This window comes from Lutra lutra, chromosome 3 (assembly GCF_902655055.1).
Source record: "Lutra lutra chromosome 3, mLutLut1.2, whole genome shotgun sequence".
NCBI lineage: Eukaryota > Metazoa > Chordata > Mammalia > Carnivora > Mustelidae > Lutra > Lutra lutra.
Window position 1 is genome coordinate 132,861,334 of NC_062280.1, and position 19,456 is coordinate 132,880,789.

The 19,456-nt window shown below is 39.1% G+C and overlaps 1 protein-coding gene across 1 annotated transcript in view; it reads right to left on the bottom strand.

Annotated features, from left to right (window-relative positions):
* The window catches only part of SOHLH2 (spermatogenesis and oogenesis specific basic helix-loop-helix 2), a 52,205-nt gene extending 32,749 nt beyond the window's left edge, over nucleotides 1-19,456 (bottom strand). The window contains exons 1-2 of the mRNA XM_047723167.1: nucleotides 19,313-19,456; nucleotides 9,922-10,136 (exon numbers count right to left, since the gene is read on the bottom strand). Of these exons, the coding sequence (XP_047579123.1) occupies nucleotides 9,922-10,136; nucleotides 19,313-19,360 (263 nt within the window). The 5' untranslated portion in view covers nucleotides 19,361-19,456. The remainder of the gene's footprint in view (nucleotides 1-9,921; nucleotides 10,137-19,312) is intronic.

The following is a 19,456-nucleotide window of genomic DNA, read 5'->3' on the forward strand; positions in this document are numbered from 1 at the left end:
TCTGAGGGGCTCAGTGGGTTAAAGCTCCGCCTTTGGCTCAGGTCATGATCCCAGGGTCCTGGGATCGAGCCCCGCATCGGGCTGTCTGCTCGGCAGGGAGCCTGCTTCCCCCTCTCTCTGTGCCTGCCTCTCTGCCTACTTGTGATTTCTGTCTGTCAAATAAATAAATAAAATCTTTTAAAAAAAAATTGGGATTCAGTATTTTACCTTACTAAGAACTAAACTAGAGTGATTTCCTTTATTTCTGTAGAACTTAAAATGGTGGCATTCATATGGAAATTTAGTAAAAGCAGCATCTCCAACTAGCGATGTTTGAAGGGCTGGACCATTTCTATTCTTGCTTTAAAAAAAAAGAACTTAAATCATATCCAGATTCTTGACCTAACCACCATTTTACAAGAAATTTAAGGAAAAGAGAAATATTTTAAAGAATGCTGTGGGGATGAAATCAGCAAAATCCAGAGCGTGAGAAATTCTGTAAGACAAATGACCCCTTTTAAAAATATAAAGAGTAAGAAACAAAGAAGTTAAAACAGAGGAAAGGGGAAATTTAATCTTGATTTGTATAAACTAACAGTTTAAAAAAATCAAAAGATAGGGCAGTAGCTGGCTCATTGGAACATGTGACTCTTAATCTTGGAGTCTCGTTTCAAACCCTACATTGGGTATAAAGATTACTTAAATAGATAAAAGCTTTAAAAAATGAATAAATAAAAAAATTAAAATTAAATTATAAGCAGAAAAATTTGAACACTGGTATTTGATAATTTAAAGAACTTATTAATTTTCAGGTGTGATATTGTTATTGTGGGTTTTGTTTTTTTTTTAGAAGAGTCCTTATCTTTTCGAGGTATTTATTAAAGTACTTATGGATGAAAGTACTTAGATTTGCTTTAAAATAATTCACCAGTGAACAGGGGTGGGAAGGTAGGAGGGGGCAGAGATGAAACCAGATTGGTCATGTATTTGTAATTATTAAAGTTGCATTATGGGTACAGGCAAGTTCGTTATACTGTTCTCTTTACTTTTACATGATTGAAGCAAAAAATAAATAAAACAAAGAAATGTGGCATTACAATAAACTACACTGAGGAGATCAGTAAGTTGGAAATTCTAATAATTTAATGGATATTGAGCATTGGCATTAGCTAGAAGGAAATTATTTTCTAAGGAGAATATTATTGTGAATGAGGCTTTAAAGAGAACTGCTCAACTGCTTAAGAAAAAATAACTATTCTCTAATGCTTAAAGCATCATTTATTATATCAGTATGTGGTTAGGCATGATTATTATTTATTCCTTAAGACAGGACCTGGAAGAACCCTCACTAAACAATATTGTTAGATTATCTTATATATGTATTGAAAGTAAAGACACGCAATTCTATGCTCCAAGTCACATTATAGTTAATCCTTGAACAACAAGGGTTTGAATTATGTGGATCCACTTACATGTAGATTTTTTTATAAATATAATATAGGACAGTAGTGGGTATATTTTCTTTTCCTTATGATTTTTTTAAAGATTTTATTTATTTATTCGACAGAGAGAGATCACAAGTAGGCAGCGAGGCAGGCAGAGAGAGGGGGGGAAGCAGGCTCCCTGCTGAGCAGAGAGCCTGATGTGGGGCTTGATCCCAGGACCCCGGGATCATGACCTGAGCTGAAGGCAGAGGCTTTAACCCACTGAGCCACCCAGGCGCCCTTCCTTATGATTTTCTTAATAACATTTTCTTTTCTTTAGCTTTACTTTATTCTGAAAATACAGCATATAATACATATAAAATCCAAAATAGGTATTAACTGATTGTTCCAAATTATCAGCAGGGCTTCAGTTCAACAGCAAGTAATTAGTAGTTCAGTTTTTGGAGGTAGTCAAAAGTTACATGTGGATGAGAACCACACCTGAATTGAGATAGACTGAATAAAGCAGAGTGACGTTCCTAAAGTGGGTGGGTTTCACATAATTAATTGAAGACCGAAATAGAACAAAAAGTCTGAGTAAGAAGGCACTCCTCCAGCCTGACTCCAGAGCTGAGACATTGGCCTTTTCCAGCCTTCAGACTCAGACTGAAGTATCGGCTATTCTTGGGTGGTGAGCCTGCCAGCATTTCAAATGAAATTTAATACCATCAGCTCCTGGTTCTCAGACCTTTGCATTCTGAATGACTACATATTAGCTCTCCTGGATCTCTGGTTTGCCAACTACAGATTTTGGGACTTCTTGGCTTCCATAATGTCATGAGCCACTTCCTTAAAATAAATCAACTTCTCTCCTCCTTTATCTCTAGGTACATGGACAGATAGATGATAGATCGATAGATAGCTCGCCATCCTATTGGTTCTGTTTCTTGAGAATCCGATCTGATTAATATAGCCACACTGTTTATCCATTCATCTGTCTGTCAACATTTGGGTTCCTTCTCCCTCTTGGCTATTGAGAATAGTGCTGCTGTGAACATGATGTGAAAATATTCCAGAAACATCCTTACAGATACACCCAGTGGAATGTTTGGCCAAATGCCTGAGTACCCATGGCCCAGTTAACATATAACATATAACATCACAGTGTTATATGCATACAATGGAATATATTATCCAGTCTTTAAAAAGAAGGAAAAGATGTTAAATGCTATAATATGGATAACCTTGAAGACATTATGTTAAGTGAAATAGGCCAGTCACAAAAAAGTAAGTACTATATGATTCTACTTATAGTATCTCAAGTAGTCAAATTCATAGAAACAGAAAGTAAAATGTTGGTTATCAGGAGATGCAGAGAGGGGTAGAGGGAGAGCTGTTTAATAGGAATAGAGTTTCTGATTTGCAAGATGAAAAAGTTCTGGAGGTACAGTTCACAACAATGTGAATACACTTAACACTACTGAACTGAACACTAAAAAATGGACAAGATGAGAACACTTGGGTTATGGGATTTCAACACAATAAAAAAATACCCTCTGTAAAAAAGTTATACATGGATTTTCGACGATGCAAGAAATTGGTACCCCCATCCCTCATGCTATTTAAGGGTCAACTGTATACATAATTTATATATCTGAGTCATATACTATGAGAACCCACTAAGTGCCAGACTTGTGCTAGGCTCTAGGGAATATCATGGACAGACAGGAAAACAAGGTCTCTGCTCTCATGGAGTGAACAGTTTCTTGAGGGGGTCGGATGTTGAACAAATCACTGTAGATAATTAATTAAGTAGCCAAATATGTACCCGGTATTGTGAAGAAAAGTCATAGGCCAATGGAAGGACATAACTGGGAACTACCCCGCTCTGCAGCCTCAGGCTTCCAGGCAGAAATGCCTCTGTGGCTGATTAGGTGTTAGCTTTACACAAGGTAGAACTGGGTGGTGCGGGGTCAGAAGCAGATAAGCAGTAAACTACTTTCTGGACAAACAGAACAGGCCCTGGGAAAAGGCCCTGGAATATAGAGAAAGTCAAACAAGTCCAAGATGATACAGAGTCTCTAAGGGAGAGACACATAACATAAGACCAGAGAAGGTATGTAGACCTTTAGGCTCAATTAAAGATTTGGTGTTTTCTTAAAATGGACAATGGGAAGCTATTAAGCTATTAACGGGATTATATTTGCATTTTAGAAAGACCACTCTATGATGGGGTGGACGGAGGATGACAGCACAGTGTAGATTTGGGAGACCATATTCCAAGTACACAGCCAAGAACTGATGGTAGAGTAAAGTAGACATACCAGAGAACTTTCTTTAAAAAAAAAATCAAATAATTCAGAATATTTACTAATTACTTCAAACAAGCAGGACAGTGCTAACATATGACATGCACACAACTGAGATTTCTTCAGGCTTGATTCTGCTGTATGAATTCTGAGGAGTTTGGGCCAAAAGAGAAAAAAAGAGAGAATGCACATCTCTATGAGGAAATGAGAAGCTCAGGCAGAAGTACGACCATCAAAACAAGCACATGTGGGAGGGAGCCTCGGACTGACTGGCGGACCAGATGTGGAGGTAAGAAAGGCACATTAGCTTACTGGTGTGGGAGGGCATGGTAGCATGGAGGGAGATAAGAATGTCACCTGCCACGATGTAAGCATTTCATGTATAATTTTAAGTGGGATATGATGGAGGCATGATAACGAGATGGGGAAACGGAAGTGGAAAGGAAAAATGAACTGAACAAATAGGACCACAGAAAGAAACGTCTAGCTCACTTCTGAAATAAAAAATATTTTGCTGATTCACAAAGAGAAATTATAAGCTAAAATACTCTAGAATTAGAGAATTTTAAATAAAACAGATTCTTTGCTTTTAGAAATATTCTGTGTCTGTTTTTTTATTTTACAAATGGACATTACCAGCACAAAAGTAGATTAGACTTGGATAGTGAATTTGGATAGTGAATTTGGAATTCGTGGATTTTTGTCATTAGTACAGAATCAATTACCAACCCCAACACTTCTCCTGCCAGTGAAACTCTAATTGTGATGCTGTACAGGAGCTCCACGAACCAAGAGAATTCCCAGAATCCAACACTCTGGTCCGGTGCTCAGCTGCTCATTCACATTCTCTACAGATCGATAAGCTAAGGGTTTCCAGGATCACAAAAAGAAAAAAAAAAAATCCTCTTCTTAATGAATGAATGTTCCTTAAAACTAAGCAACACAGAAATAAAGCAAAAATCTCTTTCATCCACCTCAATTAACAGCACTTCTTCCATATACCAAAATCAAATTGCAGGTTTTGAGGCCTTACGAGTAACTTCTCAGTTGAAATCTCTTGGGCTTTAAAAATTTGCAATTCAGGGACGCCTGGGTGGCTCAGTGGGTTAAGCCGCTGCCTTCGGCTCAGGTCATGATCCCAGCGTCCTCGGATCGAGTCCCACATCGGGCTCCTTGCTCAGCAGGGAGCCTGCTTCTCCCTCTGCCTCTGCCTGCCACTCTATCTGCTTGTACTCACTCTTGCTCTCTCGCTCTCTCTCTCCCTGACAAATAAATAAATAAAATCTTTAAAAATTTGCAGTTCACTGGGGGACAGTTCATTTCTCCTCATGTTCCATACAACACACCATTTAAATGTCGACACGGTTCCTGAGACCATACTCTACAGCAAGACTCGATGTTGATATTCTAGTGTCCCTTCCTATGCCTGTCTTTGGTATCTCTGGAGCTGGAGAAATCAGCTCAAACTGCAGCAGTACAGATCCCCAATCTTGCCCCTATGCCCAGGTCTGGCCCCTGGTAGCTGAAAAAAATAAAAAAGGTCGTATGAAGTGACTTGAGCTGAGTCATACACACAGCTAATTAAAGAACCTCAAGAAAGCCCTGGCCTCGGAAATCTACCATCTAATAAAAGGACCAGTGGGGTCTTATAAGTCCCTGTGAAGCCAGGGGAAACTTCCGGAGTACAAGGACTTCAAGGGACAAAAGCCAGTGTCGCTTTTGGGTGGTAGCCGTCTTGAGTACAATTATCCATTATGCCATCTGGAGCCATTATGCCATTATGCCATATCCATTATGCCAACTGGAGCCAAACTAACCTGGCTGGCCTATTTGGGACTTGTAACAAATAATGTTCTTTGCTAATGACTTAATTAAAATAACCATTTTCAATGAGAAAATTGAGAGCTTTACATGTGAAAACGTTAAGTTCCCTTGCTCCTAATAGGGCACCTGTGATAAAATCTAGTTGAGCTCTGAGGGTTTGTTCTGTTGATAGTGATGGTTGGTTTGCTCTGTTCCCATCACGCTATTCTTGCTGTGAACCTAAGTCAGGGTCACCACATTTACACTCAACTGTCAATTTACAGGATTATGTTTTTAGCAAAACTACTTTGATATTTTAAATTGTTATTTTATCATCAAGCATTCAGGGGCTGGGTCATGCCAACTAACTAGTAAGATTTACTGAGTTGCACTGTCAAGTCAAAGATGTTTTGGAATTGGGGACACAAACGGACAGCTTGTTAGATCCCTGTGGCTCACAAGATTAGGTTTTCTTAGTGAAGTAATAAGTTAACTGATCAGACAATTGAAACTACATGGGAAAAATAAAATCAGATCCAAACTTGATTTGTAGCCAGAACAGATGGAACCACATTCTGCATTCCTTTGCTACTGATGAACTACTCAGAGCTCACAAGCACAGAATTCTAAGGACTACAGACACATTTCATGGAATGGAAAAATCACAATTTCAGACGGATCCATACATTGTCAATGAGTTTAAAACATATTTTAATTTTCCATACCTGGCTTTGGAAGATAAGGTATCAGGATGTATTTTAATTATCAAGTGTCTGCTTTTTGAGTGGAGTTCAATTTGGAAGTCTGAAGCCAAGCATATGAACCCTAAGACTCTTAAAACATTCTATCAGTGGGTAGTATTTGAGTTCATCTGGCTCAATAACAATGTATTCATAAAATGAAATCAAATTGGGGAGTACTATTAAGATCATTAACCTATAATTGAGATGTGCCATAATTCTTTTTTCTTAAGATTTTATTTACTTATTTGAGAGAAGAGAGTGAGTCAGATTGCAGGGGGAGGGGCAGAGGGAGAGGGAGAGCAGGGAGCCCGACACAGGATGCTGGAATCATGACCTGAGGAAAGGCAAATGATTAACTGACAGAGTCACCCAGGCGCCCCTAAGATGTGCCATAATTCTTGAGAATGTCAGCCTGTAAATTACCAATATTTTTATGAATGATTAAAAGTGATCATTGATTAGTTCTAAGCTGAAAACATAGTTCTTATATAAGCATAAATTTAAAAATCCTAAATAGGCTGCTTACATTTTATTCTAAAAAAAGCCTAATGTTATAGCTAACAGGCTATATACTTCATTCTTATCTTCAGTAGAAATCCATATGTATTACAAATATATAGATTTGTGATTATGGGCTGTAATACTGCAAATAAATGGGGACATTTCTACTCTACATTAAGCTTCTTACTAACTGGTGAAATGTATAAAATACCTAGAGAGAGAACATAAACAGTTGTGTATTTTGCAGAACTCATCCAGATTTTGAGACATTACAAAGCAACAAGGATGTAAGAGGGAAAAATCTAAAATGACAGCAAAAGTGGGTTAAGCCACTGCCTTCGGCTCAGGTCATGATCTCAGGGTCCTGGGATGGAGTCCCGCATCGGGCTCTCTGCTCAGCAGGGAGCCTGCTTCCCTCCCTCTCTCTCTGCCTGCCTCTCTGTCTACTTGTGATCTCTCTCTGTCAAATAAATAAATAAAATCTTAAAAAAAAAAGTTTAAAATAACAGCAAAAGAAAAGCTAAACATTTCGTTCTGGTTTGCACATTAAATGTCAGCTCCAACTCAAAAGATACAGTGCTTTAGGAATGATGAAGCTTTAAATGCCTTACAAATGGGGCAGTAAGTTTACAGGACTCATTACTCTAAGAGAAACCACAGGTTCAAAAATACGAACATGTATAATCCCACGAGAGTTTAAATAATTCATAAGTCATAAACTCATAACGTTCTGAGGGCAAGAAAGGGAATTCCAGGGACATCCTAAACCTCTGAAGCTAGCATCACGAAAGGCAAAGATTCCACAAAGAAAACTATCCCTTTTTTAGGGAGGAAGGCAAAAGCTAGAAGGCAATGTCTGCACTGAATGGCATTTCTCCAACACACCCACACAGTCGTGCCGTCATACCCCAGCTAGGTACTGGGTACTATACTATATACTAGGTATTAGCAGAACAAGAGACAAGAAAAACATATTCAGGTGTTTTCAAATGATCCTCTTTTTCTTTTGAAACAAATGTTTTTATAGCAAAACAGAACTACCATATGCATTTCTGTATATTTAGTACCTTTGTCTACCTTCTTTTCCCTGCGGAAAAGTCATCAGCTGTGTTATTCAGAGCAAAGAAACCACCAGTGGGGAGAACCCACACAGGTGAGTATCAGACGGGGAGTTCTCTCCTCTAACCTTCTAGCTTTTAATATTTGCAACTAGACATAAAACTTGTTCTTAAATAGAACCATAATCTTATTCTTGTTCAAAATGTAGCTTCAATGCTAGCAAATACAAAGCCTTTACTACAGTCAGAGGGACCTGGCTAGGCACCTACTCTTGAAATGAAGAGAGAGATTAGCCACACCAATTTGTCCAGTACTCTTCCAAAATGCTAAGTATGTTTGTACAAAGTGTGGCAAACATTGAACCTCAGGGGTGTGAAATACGGGGCTTCAGCACAGAAGCCAAGTAATTACAGACTTTTACAAAGAACATGAAGAAAAAAGAGTTCTAGTTTGAGTTTTGTAAAAGTCAGTCATGTGGCCTTAGGCAAATCCCTTCACCTTTCGTCATTTGTCATGCAGGGATGACAAAATCCTGCTCTACCTTCTTCATAACACTGTTGCAAAAGTGTTGAAATACAATAAATGCGAAATTATGATGAAGTCCCAGCCAGGGAACTCTATTCATAGGAGTCATTTTTTAAAGGTATGTAATAAAAGAGGCATATCTTCAGAAGAAAGACTGTTCACAACATATCTTGGAAATGAAATCCACTTTGAGGTAGTTTGCCTGATTTGTCTAGAGTGCATATTCCCAGTGGAAAGCCAAAAGAAATGCAGAGGATCACCAGTTCTAAGAAACCTCTGGAGCTGCATCTGTCTCTCTTTTTTAACAAGGATCTCGTAGATTTGGCTTCTTCCCATTTCAACTTCTCTTGGCCAGTAACAAAACAGGTTTGCTCCTTGTTATTCAGGGATAACAACATTGTCTCTGACAGAAAGGCCTGTCCTGTAATTATTACAAGTCCTTCAATATTCTGATATCATCTGTGATTATACTCGCTCTCTCAAATCTTCTCATAGACGGGGAAGAAATTCGTTTTGACCTAACCTTGTTTAAAAACACCCCAAATGGGGGGTTCCTGGGTGCCTTAGTTTGTTGAGCATCCGATTCTTGATTTCGGCTCAGGTTATGATCTCAGGGTTGTGAGATGAGGCCCCATGTCAAACTCCGAGCTGAGTGTGGAGCCTGCATACGATTCTCTCCCTCTGCCCCACCCCCACCTCTCTCAATCTCTCTCTCTCATTAAAAAAAAAAAAAAAAAATCCAAAATGGCTCAAAGTCCTATGTAGTCAGGCAAGAAAGCACACCTAACTCTCCAACCACCAGACTCCAGACCTCTAGAGTGGAGTGGGTCAAACAGAAGCAGAATGTCTACGGAGCTACAAGATGAAGCAAAAGTATTGGATGTAATATAGATCTGGACTGGATGGATCTGGAGAGCCTTGAGGCTCTTCCACATTAGGACATCTTTGAACAAGATGATTTTAGTCCATTGCTAACATGACATAGAGCTGAGAGTGCTCCCCTGCTTTAGTATCTGCCATCACAATTAACGAACTCTGAAAAGATGTGCCATTTTAAGTGACATAGTTATTAAAAAGGAGAGTAGCTGTGGGATTAAAGTACTATATACCAAATAAATTTCTATGACTAATTAATTCTCACATTCTCACCTGTATCTATTACTTTTCAAATTAAAATGATAATTCTTATAATAGCATGTCAAACTGGCAACAAAAACAATAATATGTGTACCTATTCTGCCCATGAAAATATCTCTCATCTTAAAAATGAGAGCATACATAGTACCATCTTTTAAAGTTTGTGTTTTTTTCTGTACTAGAAATGGGTTTTAATAAAAACTATTATAAAGGGGTGCTTGGGTGGCTCAGTGGGTTAAAGCCTCTGCCTTTGGCTCAGGTCATGATCCCAGGGTCCTGGGATCAAACCCCGCCTCGGGCTCTCTGCTCAGCGGGGAGCCTGCTTCCTCCTCTCTCTCTGCCTGTCTCTCTGCCTACTTGTGATTTCTGTGTGTCAAATAAATAAAATCTTAAAAAAAAAAATTATTATAAAGGTATAGAGTCAAGGTTTTTGAACTTCACCTAATTAATTTGATAGCTCCCAGCAACTCGGCTGTTGGCAAAGAAGTCATCTTCAGGAAAACCATGTCAAATGGGCGGTCCTTCAGCAGTGCGGCTGCCTGCCCCACATCCCTGATGGTTATGATGACTTTTGCAATATTTGAAAAGGATTTCTGTGCAATATCTGCCAGGTACTGAACAGTGAGGTCTCCAACTAACAAGAGGTCTATTTTTGCCTGAAAGAGAAGGAAAAAGGCAGAAGTACCACATAATTAACATTTGAACATAGAGAAAATGTCATGTACAAGAGGATACAATAAATAAAGGTGATAAAGAACACAACGACTGACTCTACAAGTAGACTGAATGGTCCACTAGAACCATCTCAGGGACGGGAACTATTAATTTCTTGCCTTCAGTACCTGAGGTCATGAATGGATCTGAAGGTCATGCTATTTTAAAAATACTTTTGCGTACAAATGGTATTCTACTACGGTTTTCTCACCGGTTTCTTTCTTATCCTAGGAACAACAGATAGGATTCTTAAGGCCCAGTTTCCCAATCACTCATCCTGCTCAAAAATCTGTTTACTAGTGAGAAAAACAAACTGGTAGCTCTCCCAAACCATTTATTTTGATGAAACATACATTCCAGAAAACACAGTAAGCTCCAAATTCCTAAATTCCAAGAGACATGCATAGTATTTTCTTTAAATGGAATACACATGCTATTCAAAACCCAATATTTGGGGGCCAAAAAAGCATCTTTCTTTCCTTTTGGGATTATTTTCAAGCATATTCAGTTAGAAAAAAATATAATTTCCATCTTCACATTTTCCTATATTTTATTCTCTACAGTTATTGAATACAATCCACTAAAACTGTCAAAGAACAGGGATGCTTGAATTAATGCAAACAGTCAGGAGACAGTGGGAAATGGCAGGCCACAGACAGGTCCATGTGAGAAAACAGATTTGGGAGCTGACCAGACTTGAAGCCTAAAGAAGTGGGTCCAAGAGTTGGAAACACCTATGAAGAGAAAGGCAGCTTGCCAAAGACACAAATCTGCAAGGCAGGATGCTGGGAAGGCTGTTCCACCATGAGGGTTCCACTCCCCTTCAGCCTGGTTTCCCAGGGGTGGGTGGAAGGAAGATCTGAGGTGCAAGAAACTAGTCAAGTTCAAAGTAAGCAAAACTTTGGGACTTCCCATTTCTATCTGCTTTCTAATTTTCTTCCTTCTTCCATTAAAAAAAAAAAATGTATCTTCATTTACTCATTTAATCCCCTCCTCAGAAGCAACCACTGTCAACAGTTTGGTCTATATCCTTCCAGGTAATTTTATATATACACCTTTTTTTCCACGAAGGGGTTATTATATTTTTTAAAAAGTGAGTTGCTTTTCTCACAGTAGTTCAACAATTCCTCAGGCCTTTTTTTTTTTTTTAAATATTTTATTTATTTATTTGACAGACAGAGATCACAAGTAGGCAGAGAGGCAGGCAGAGAGAGAGAGAGGAGGAAGCAGGCTCCCCGCTGAGCAGAGAGCCTGATGCGGGACTCGATTCCAGGACCCCGAGACCACGACCCAAGCAGAAGGCAGAGGCCCAACCCACTGAGCCACCCAGGTGCCTTCCTCAGGCCTTTTTAAATGTTATCTTCATATGGATTCTACACATGTTCTCATGTTTGGTCCTAGATATTTCAAAGTTCTGGAGTCATTGTAAAAGGGATAGATTTTCTCACTCTCTGTATTTTCTAACTGATTACTACTAACACAGAGACTACTACTAATTTATGAAGAATTTGCTTCAAGAACTTTATGGTACTCTCTCTTTAGTTCCAATATGTTTTAGTTGATTCTTTCGAATTTTCTAGATATATGATCATATTGCCTTCAAAAATTACATTTTGCGGGGGTGCCTGGGTGACTCAGGTGATTAATGGTCAGACTCTTGATTTTGGCTCAGGTCATGATCTCAGGGTCATGAGACTGAGTCCCATGAGAGGCTCTGAGCTGAACAAGGAGCCTGCTTGAGAGTCCCTCTCTCCTCTCTTTCTGCCCCTCTCTCACCCTCCAATTGTGAGTATGCATGCACACTCTCTCTCTAAAAATAAAATAAAATAAAAATGACACATTTGTCCCTGTATCTAGAATTTATGCTTTTATTCATTGATCTTAAAGCACTGGCTAGAACATCCAAAACAATGGTGAATAGTAGGAGTGACACTAGGCATTCTTATCTTGTTTCTGAGTTTAGTAGAAATAATTCAATGTTTTTGCCACTAAATATGATACAGAAAGTTTCTGGTCCAAACCGTCTACTGAATTAACGAAGTTTCTATTTGGAAGCTAAGAATTTTAAATCAGAAAGAGGTGCTGAAATTTACCAAATGCTTTTTTGGATCAACATAATTATACTTTTTTCTCCTTTATTCTATATTCTGTTAGGTAGTGAATTACATTAATAGATTTCCTAATGTCAAGCCATAATTCCCTTGCTGGGATAAACCTATAACGTGTAGACTAAATTCATTCATATTATTTTAGATTTTTCCATCTATGTTCATAAGTAAAACTGGATACAATTTTATTGTATTGTCTTATCTGGTTTGGGTATCTCAGGGTCATGCCAGCTTTGAAGAATGAAACAGAAAGTTTCAATATTGTTCTATGGTCTTGAATATTTTATAAAACAGAATTATCTGCTTCTTAAAATTTAGATAAACATGTCTGCAGAATCTGGGCCTGAAGCCATTTACAGAGATGGATTTTAGAGTACCTTTTACAGTTCCTTAATGACTACCAGTAAATTTAGATTTTCTACCTTAAGTGAATTATGTTCACATATATATATATTTAATTCATTTTATTCTCTTTTTAAATGTATTAGTTTTTAAATGTATATAATATTTATTATGTGCATTGTTATTCTTGCTTTCTAACTGGAGGGTAATATATAATTAAATTTTCTTATCTTCTTTTCCTTGGCGATGCTTTATCAGAGGCTATAACTGTGTGGTCCACCCTGATAGCCACATGGGGCTATTTAAATTTATGTTAACTAAAATTAAAGTTTGAGATTCACTTCAGTTGCACTAGCCTCATTTCAAGTACTCAATATCCACGTATGGCAAGTGGCTGCCGTGTCAGACAGCATGATTATAGAACACTGTCATCACTACCAAAAGTGCTATTGGATGGCACAGTCCTCCAAGTGGCACTCTGTTGTCCCCCAAAGATTTTTATATATATTGTGTCTATGTTCATTCATTGTTAGTTTGTAATTTCACTTTATACTTCCATTTTAACCTCAGAGTTCCATTGAACACCTACCTGAACTGTTTTCAAATTTCAACAGTATGGTGTTTTTGGTTTTGGTTTTTAATTTTTTTGGCTATTGACTAGTCACTCATTTCTTATTTCAGTGCATTGTTAATGCAAATGTATCCTACATGACTTCTTCTTAGAATGCGTTGGTATTTTCTTTGTGGTGTAATACAGTTTTTGTTAATGTTCCATGGATACTTGAAAATAATGTGTATTTTCTGCTGGGCACATATGTGCTGGGCATGTATTCTCTATTTTTTAGACAGAACTTGTTTTGTTTCTTACTTTAGGTCTACTTCATCTTTCAGTTTATAAGATGTGGTAAAATCTTTCCTAATTATAGTTTGTGAATTTATAAATTTCTCCAACTACAGACTGTATCTAATTTTGGGTTAGGTATATAGAGGTTCATGGTAATTATACATATTCACATAAAAACATAATTTATAATATTTGATATATATAATAACCTAAATGTTTATATAACATATTTTAAGTCTATAGATCATACATTGATAATTTTATGGGCAGAAAACTATATATTTGAAATATACTTCTTTGTCCTTTTTAATGTTTTTCACTTGAAATTTTTTTCTAGTATATAGTCATTTTTCATATCTCTTTATTTTGAGCCTTTCCATATCATTTTAATTTTGTGTGAATTCTGTAAATAGTATATATCTGAATTTTTAGGTTTCTTTCCATAATCTGTGATTTTAATGTAGGAATTTAATTAATTATATTAATGCATTAACTAACGTACATTAACTATTATCATATAATATCAATTGTAAAATTTTTATAACTTAATGTGAAATGGTTTTATTCCCTTCATTGGTTATTTCACACTTCCCATCCACAGTAATTATGTTTCTTTTTCCCATGCCTTCTGTTAGGCTGATTGGATTTTCCTTTTTCCCTCTTTCTGTTCCCATAAGACTTCAGGAGTTAAACCCCTTATTTCTGTTACTTAATAGTGGCATTAGGGCTCACAATTCAGTGCTAGTTTTACCTGGTAAATATTTCCAAGGTCAAAAATCCCTTGCCTCTGAACCTTGAAACTATTGGTCCATTTTCTTCTAGCATCCAGTTGTTGATAAAAAGAATAAGCTGCTTTGTTTTCCCGTCTGTGCTTTTCTCTTTATGCTATCAGTTCTGATGGTTTTCTAGGATGTGTCTGAGCATAGTTCTTATTCATCCTACTTGGCTCTCAGTGAAACTTTGGCTCTGTAAGTTTCCTTCCATTTCCTAATTCCCTCCGTCTTCATCCCTCCTTGGCAATCTTCCACTAGATGTGGGACATCCACAATTGATCCTTCATGTCTCTGCTTTTCTCAAAGAGAGTCCCTTAACTTCATTTTTTATATCACCAGCTCATTCTTCAGTCCTTCCAAAGATTTTTATGACTTTAGTTCATTTAATGTGAATTGCTCACTTCTAAGATTTTTCTTTTTTGGTAATTCCTCATAACTTGCTATTTTTAGGATGTGATACCCTCACTGAGAATACAAATCCGAATTTTAGAAGTTTTTTCTATTCCCTTAATAACCTGTCTCTGGAATAGTTGTGTCTAGTGTCTGCATTTGTGTCTAGTTCTGTTAATGTCTGGAGATCCTTGGTTATCCAGACATAAGTATGAATCAAGGACGAAGTCATCATGTACAAGCAGTCTCCCCAGTGGCTGCTTCCTTGAAGGGACAACTGTGGGCTTGGTGTGAGTGGGTAAGACAGTGGAAGCAAGGCTGGAGACCAGAGAGCCTGAGGCCAGCTCACTGTCAAAATAACGGAAGGCAATACTCTGAAAGCCAAGTACTTTAGTCTATTTCCTTCCCGGGCAGACCTGCCATTCCTTTATTTCTCCTGGTCAATTATAAAGTTCTGGAAATTACCAACACTAGGAACCCAGGTCCCACATACAGTTCATTCTCTTCAGGATGAAGTAGGGGTGAGCTGGGAGAGTCTAGGGGCCCACCTCATCCAGGTGATCTGCATATACCTAATTCATCACCAGGTGAGCCCACTCTGGTCAACTTTCATCAGTTTCCTCTAACATTCAGCCTTGCCTACCACTAGAATTGTTTTCCCTCTGACTTTCTTCTTTAGATCTTTTAAGCTGTGGTTTTGTACTTTTCTTTTAGTGGCAATTTGATCACATCTGCTTTCTAAATTTCAAGTTTCCCTGTGGAATTTTTTTTTTTTTTTAAGGGTCAGAAAGAAGCTGCTTTAAGCCAAGATTCCATGAAGTGCTGTACATTGCATGTGGTTAAGTCAACCTTGGACCTCTAATTTAGATTACCTGCTGCCTCCCCCTCACCCGCCACACACACACATTCCCTTTTTTCCCCCATATTTCCTTGTTGAAGGTATCGGCGCATGGTTAAGTATGTCCTACTTTGGAGTCTGGGTTGGACCAGGAGGTTGATTTGTGTGCTCCATTCACCATCAGGACCCAGTCTCATTCACCTGCCCCACCCTGTTTTAAACAGGTAAGAATTCAAACTCCTTAGCATAGCCTTTCAATAGCTTGTTATCAACCTATGTCACTAGCCTTATTTCCTTCTATTTCCCTCAAATGTCCTATGTTCTAAGAAGGCAGGATAACACTTGGGAATTTCTACAGTACAGAGTATCAGGACCCTTCTAGAATGTTCCTTTTCATTTTAAAAACATCCTCCATCTCCTGTAGCACTTTAGGAGCAATGTGGGACTCAAAGCTGCTGCGATGCCTTTGAGCTCAGATTATGAATCTCCACTGTAGCACAGGGCTTCTTCTATACCAATATAGTCCTTTGTGAACCAAATGCCAAGATTTGTAATGGTCATTAACAAGTGATCATAAAAGGAGTGATTATGGTTTTGCTTTTTAATTAACGTGGTTAACTGAAGCAACCTATGAATGTCCAAAACTAAGCTATCTACTACAGACAAGGTGACCATTTATCTTCTAAACTGAGACACTTTTGAGAGGGAAAGAGAGTGCTATTAATAATTGCACTAAAATAATACATATAAACAAAGGTGTCCTGGGCTATTAATAACCTGTAAAACTTTCTACTACCAACATTTATTTTCTCTTTCCTTTAAAACATCCTGCCCCTTTGCATCACTTAAATATGACAGTTATCTATATTCTCTCCCCAGAGAGAATTGAGCCCCAGCTGCATGGCAGATGCTGTGTTGCAAATACAAAGTGAACAGACAGACAAGGTCCCTGCCTTCATGGGACTGACATTCTAATCCTTTTTTTCTGCTGCTATATATAGCTTTCAGTCTTCAGAGCACAGGAAGAATCATGTATAAGCCTCAGTTCTACCAAAGCTACTACTGATTCTTTTTCAAGAGCTGGATGCTGTGGGCAGAGGGCAAAGGCTTTAGAGGCACACAGACCAGGTTCTGTTGCCTAGTCCAGCTACTCACTAACGGCTTTGAGTAAGACCCTTGTGATCCTCGTCTGGAAGGTGATAATACTTAAATCCCAAGGCCGTTACCCTGTTAGTACGATGTCCTGTACTTGGTAGTTATGGCCATGTTTTCTGAAATAATACCAAGCCTGCACACAGAAAACATCCAGTCAATTGGATGGGGAAGGAAGGAAGTGGAATTAGATGGGGAACATGTGTCCCCATCAAGTGGTGAAAACCGCCCTAAATCAAATGGCTCTTTCATTATGTCGAGCCATGGAGAAGGGGAAACAGGGCCCAAAGAGGAGAAAAGCCTTAAATAACAGAAAACAGTGGCTAGCTTGAACCCTTTCCTACAAGCGCAGATGCTTTTGACTGCAGGATTCCCCCAGAAGGGAATCCTGCAGTCAGTGGCTAATTTCCCCAGAATCTTTCAGCTACTACGGAGAGAAGTCAAGAGCAAGTTCTGAAGAGCAGGCCATGAGGGAAATCCGAGAGGAAAGATCCAGAAAGGGATAAGGCCATACAGCACCACTAACAGGCCGTTTTGCATAAACGTCTACAGTTCTGCCCCATGATGCAAGGCACTTTACAGAGGAGCATGAAATAAAGCAGCTCTGGAAAGAACTTATTTGCTTTCCTGCCAGAGGCTTCCTTCCACCCTGTCCTACAAAACTGGTGCCATAGCACACATGGAATGTTAACAATCAGACAGATTAGAACACCGCCCTAGTCCACTATCCTAAGGTAACTTGAATTAACTGAATAGCTTCTAATCAACTTAAATCTGAATATTCATGCAGTTAAAAATAACTTGTTGGCAGTGTAATATGAACACAGGTGATGAGAAGAATCCACTGATAGGAATAATAAAATGAAAACGAACAAAACTTTCTATGACATTTTGCTTGGGGAAACTGCCTTTTTTAGTATCCAAGATTTTCACCTGTGAGCATCACAACTTCGACTGATGGTGGGACTTTATTACATGGGAAATTTTTTTCTATTTGAATTGCTTACTGCACCATTTTTTTTTTTTAAGAGAAGCAATGCATATACAATGAGAAATACTGGAAAAATTTTTGTAAAAGCCTAAAGAGGAAATAAAAAGTATTTTTAATTCCACCTTCCGGAGATAAACACTGCTAACACCTTGGTATAGATCGCTGAGGTGTAGGCAGTTTTTAAATTTCGACACAAATTGTCACCTCTGGTCTTTATCCACTCAGTTTGATTTCTAAATCACAACATCACGCAGGGCACTCCAGTCTCCACCATGTTTAAAACACTGGATTTCCATTTGCAATCTGCAGCAGGCTAAACCCTTAATTAGTAACAGCAGGTGATGAAGTAGTTAAAGCAAATCACTCCTCCATTTTAGTGAGTTGTTATTTATGTCACTCTTATCACCAGGAGCAGAGCTGACGATCAGCAGCAGCTGCATGGGCTGGTACTCTCACAGGGCAATTGTTGGCCTCTGGTTTCCCCAGGAGTCAAGGGATTTAAACAGCTCTATCTGGAGAAACTGAGCAAGCTGCTCTTCAAATGCAAACAAAAGGTTCGGTTGGGGCTTCAGACTTTCGTTAAGGGTAGGAAGCCTCAATCATTTCTGCACAACTAGATAATCAGATATTTTATGCAGAATTTCATTTTGTGCAGCTTTGCCTAATCCTGCACCATAAAATACTATTTTTCCTTCGAGTTTAAATTGCTGCATCCGTTTTGAAATAATTAAGAAAACCGATTAAACTGGTCCGCTTCAAAGTGGTCATTTCAGAAAGCTTGTGCTTAAGGAATGAGGACATTTAAGTACACAGAACATTCTCAGGGTTAACAAAACTTCAGGCAGCCCAAAAGTTTTGCTTCTCCTATTTCTCTATCCAGAAATAAAAAATAATAAGAAGAAAGCCAACACCGACTTGCCTTGCTTTCTGAAGTGGGCGAGGCTTTATGCTCTTTCTAGAGGACTAATCATCAACTAACTTCCTTCCTTCCTGCCTTCCTCCCTCCCTCCCTCCCTCTTTTTTTCTTTCTTTCTTTTATTCTAAACCAGTCATGGTTTTATGCTTCTGCTAAGGGGAAGATAAATCAGGTGCTTTCAAAAGAGGCCAGTGGGCTTTTTGAGTTCCCCGGAGGGTGGGAGGACGTGTGAACAGCACAGATGCCTTTTCCCGCCAACGGGCTTTGGTTTCCAGGCACAACTGCCGGTTTGGGTGTAAGCCTGAGGAAGGACATGCAAGAACTTTTTGGACCCAATGCCCGCAGGCGAACTGAAAAAAGCATGCCAAGCTGTGCAGAGACAAGCATGCTCAAAATAAACTTTCCCGTGTTAAAAACACTTTCCTATATTCAAAGTAAAACCAAAGTTGTCGTCATTCACATTCTGGAATACCTACAAAGTTCCGCTCCCGGGTAACCCTCCCAGGGGCTGGCTTGAAAATTTGAGTTTGGCAAGCGTCAAGCGCCAGAGAGGCATGTCTGTGTAACAAAACCGCTCAGCCGGCCTCTTCTCCGGCTTGCCGCCTCGGGTACCGGCTCAAGCCCCTGGAAGTGGCCCTCCTGGAGCCGTGCTCCTCGGCGTCCCCCAAATGAGAGATGCCTGTGCGGGCCAAGGGGGCCACCGGGCTCAGGGCCCGCGCGCGGTTACAAACAACGCAGCTGCCTCCCCTTCCTCCTCCTCTTACCTGGCCAGAGATTTGACCGCGCTCTGGGCGGATAATTGAGGCCGCCATGGCCCGTTGCCCACGTGCCGGGTCCTGGGGCAGCCTCACCGCAGGAGAAACTCGGCCAAGCCGCCGCGTCCTGGCCGCCCGCTCGGCCGCACTGAT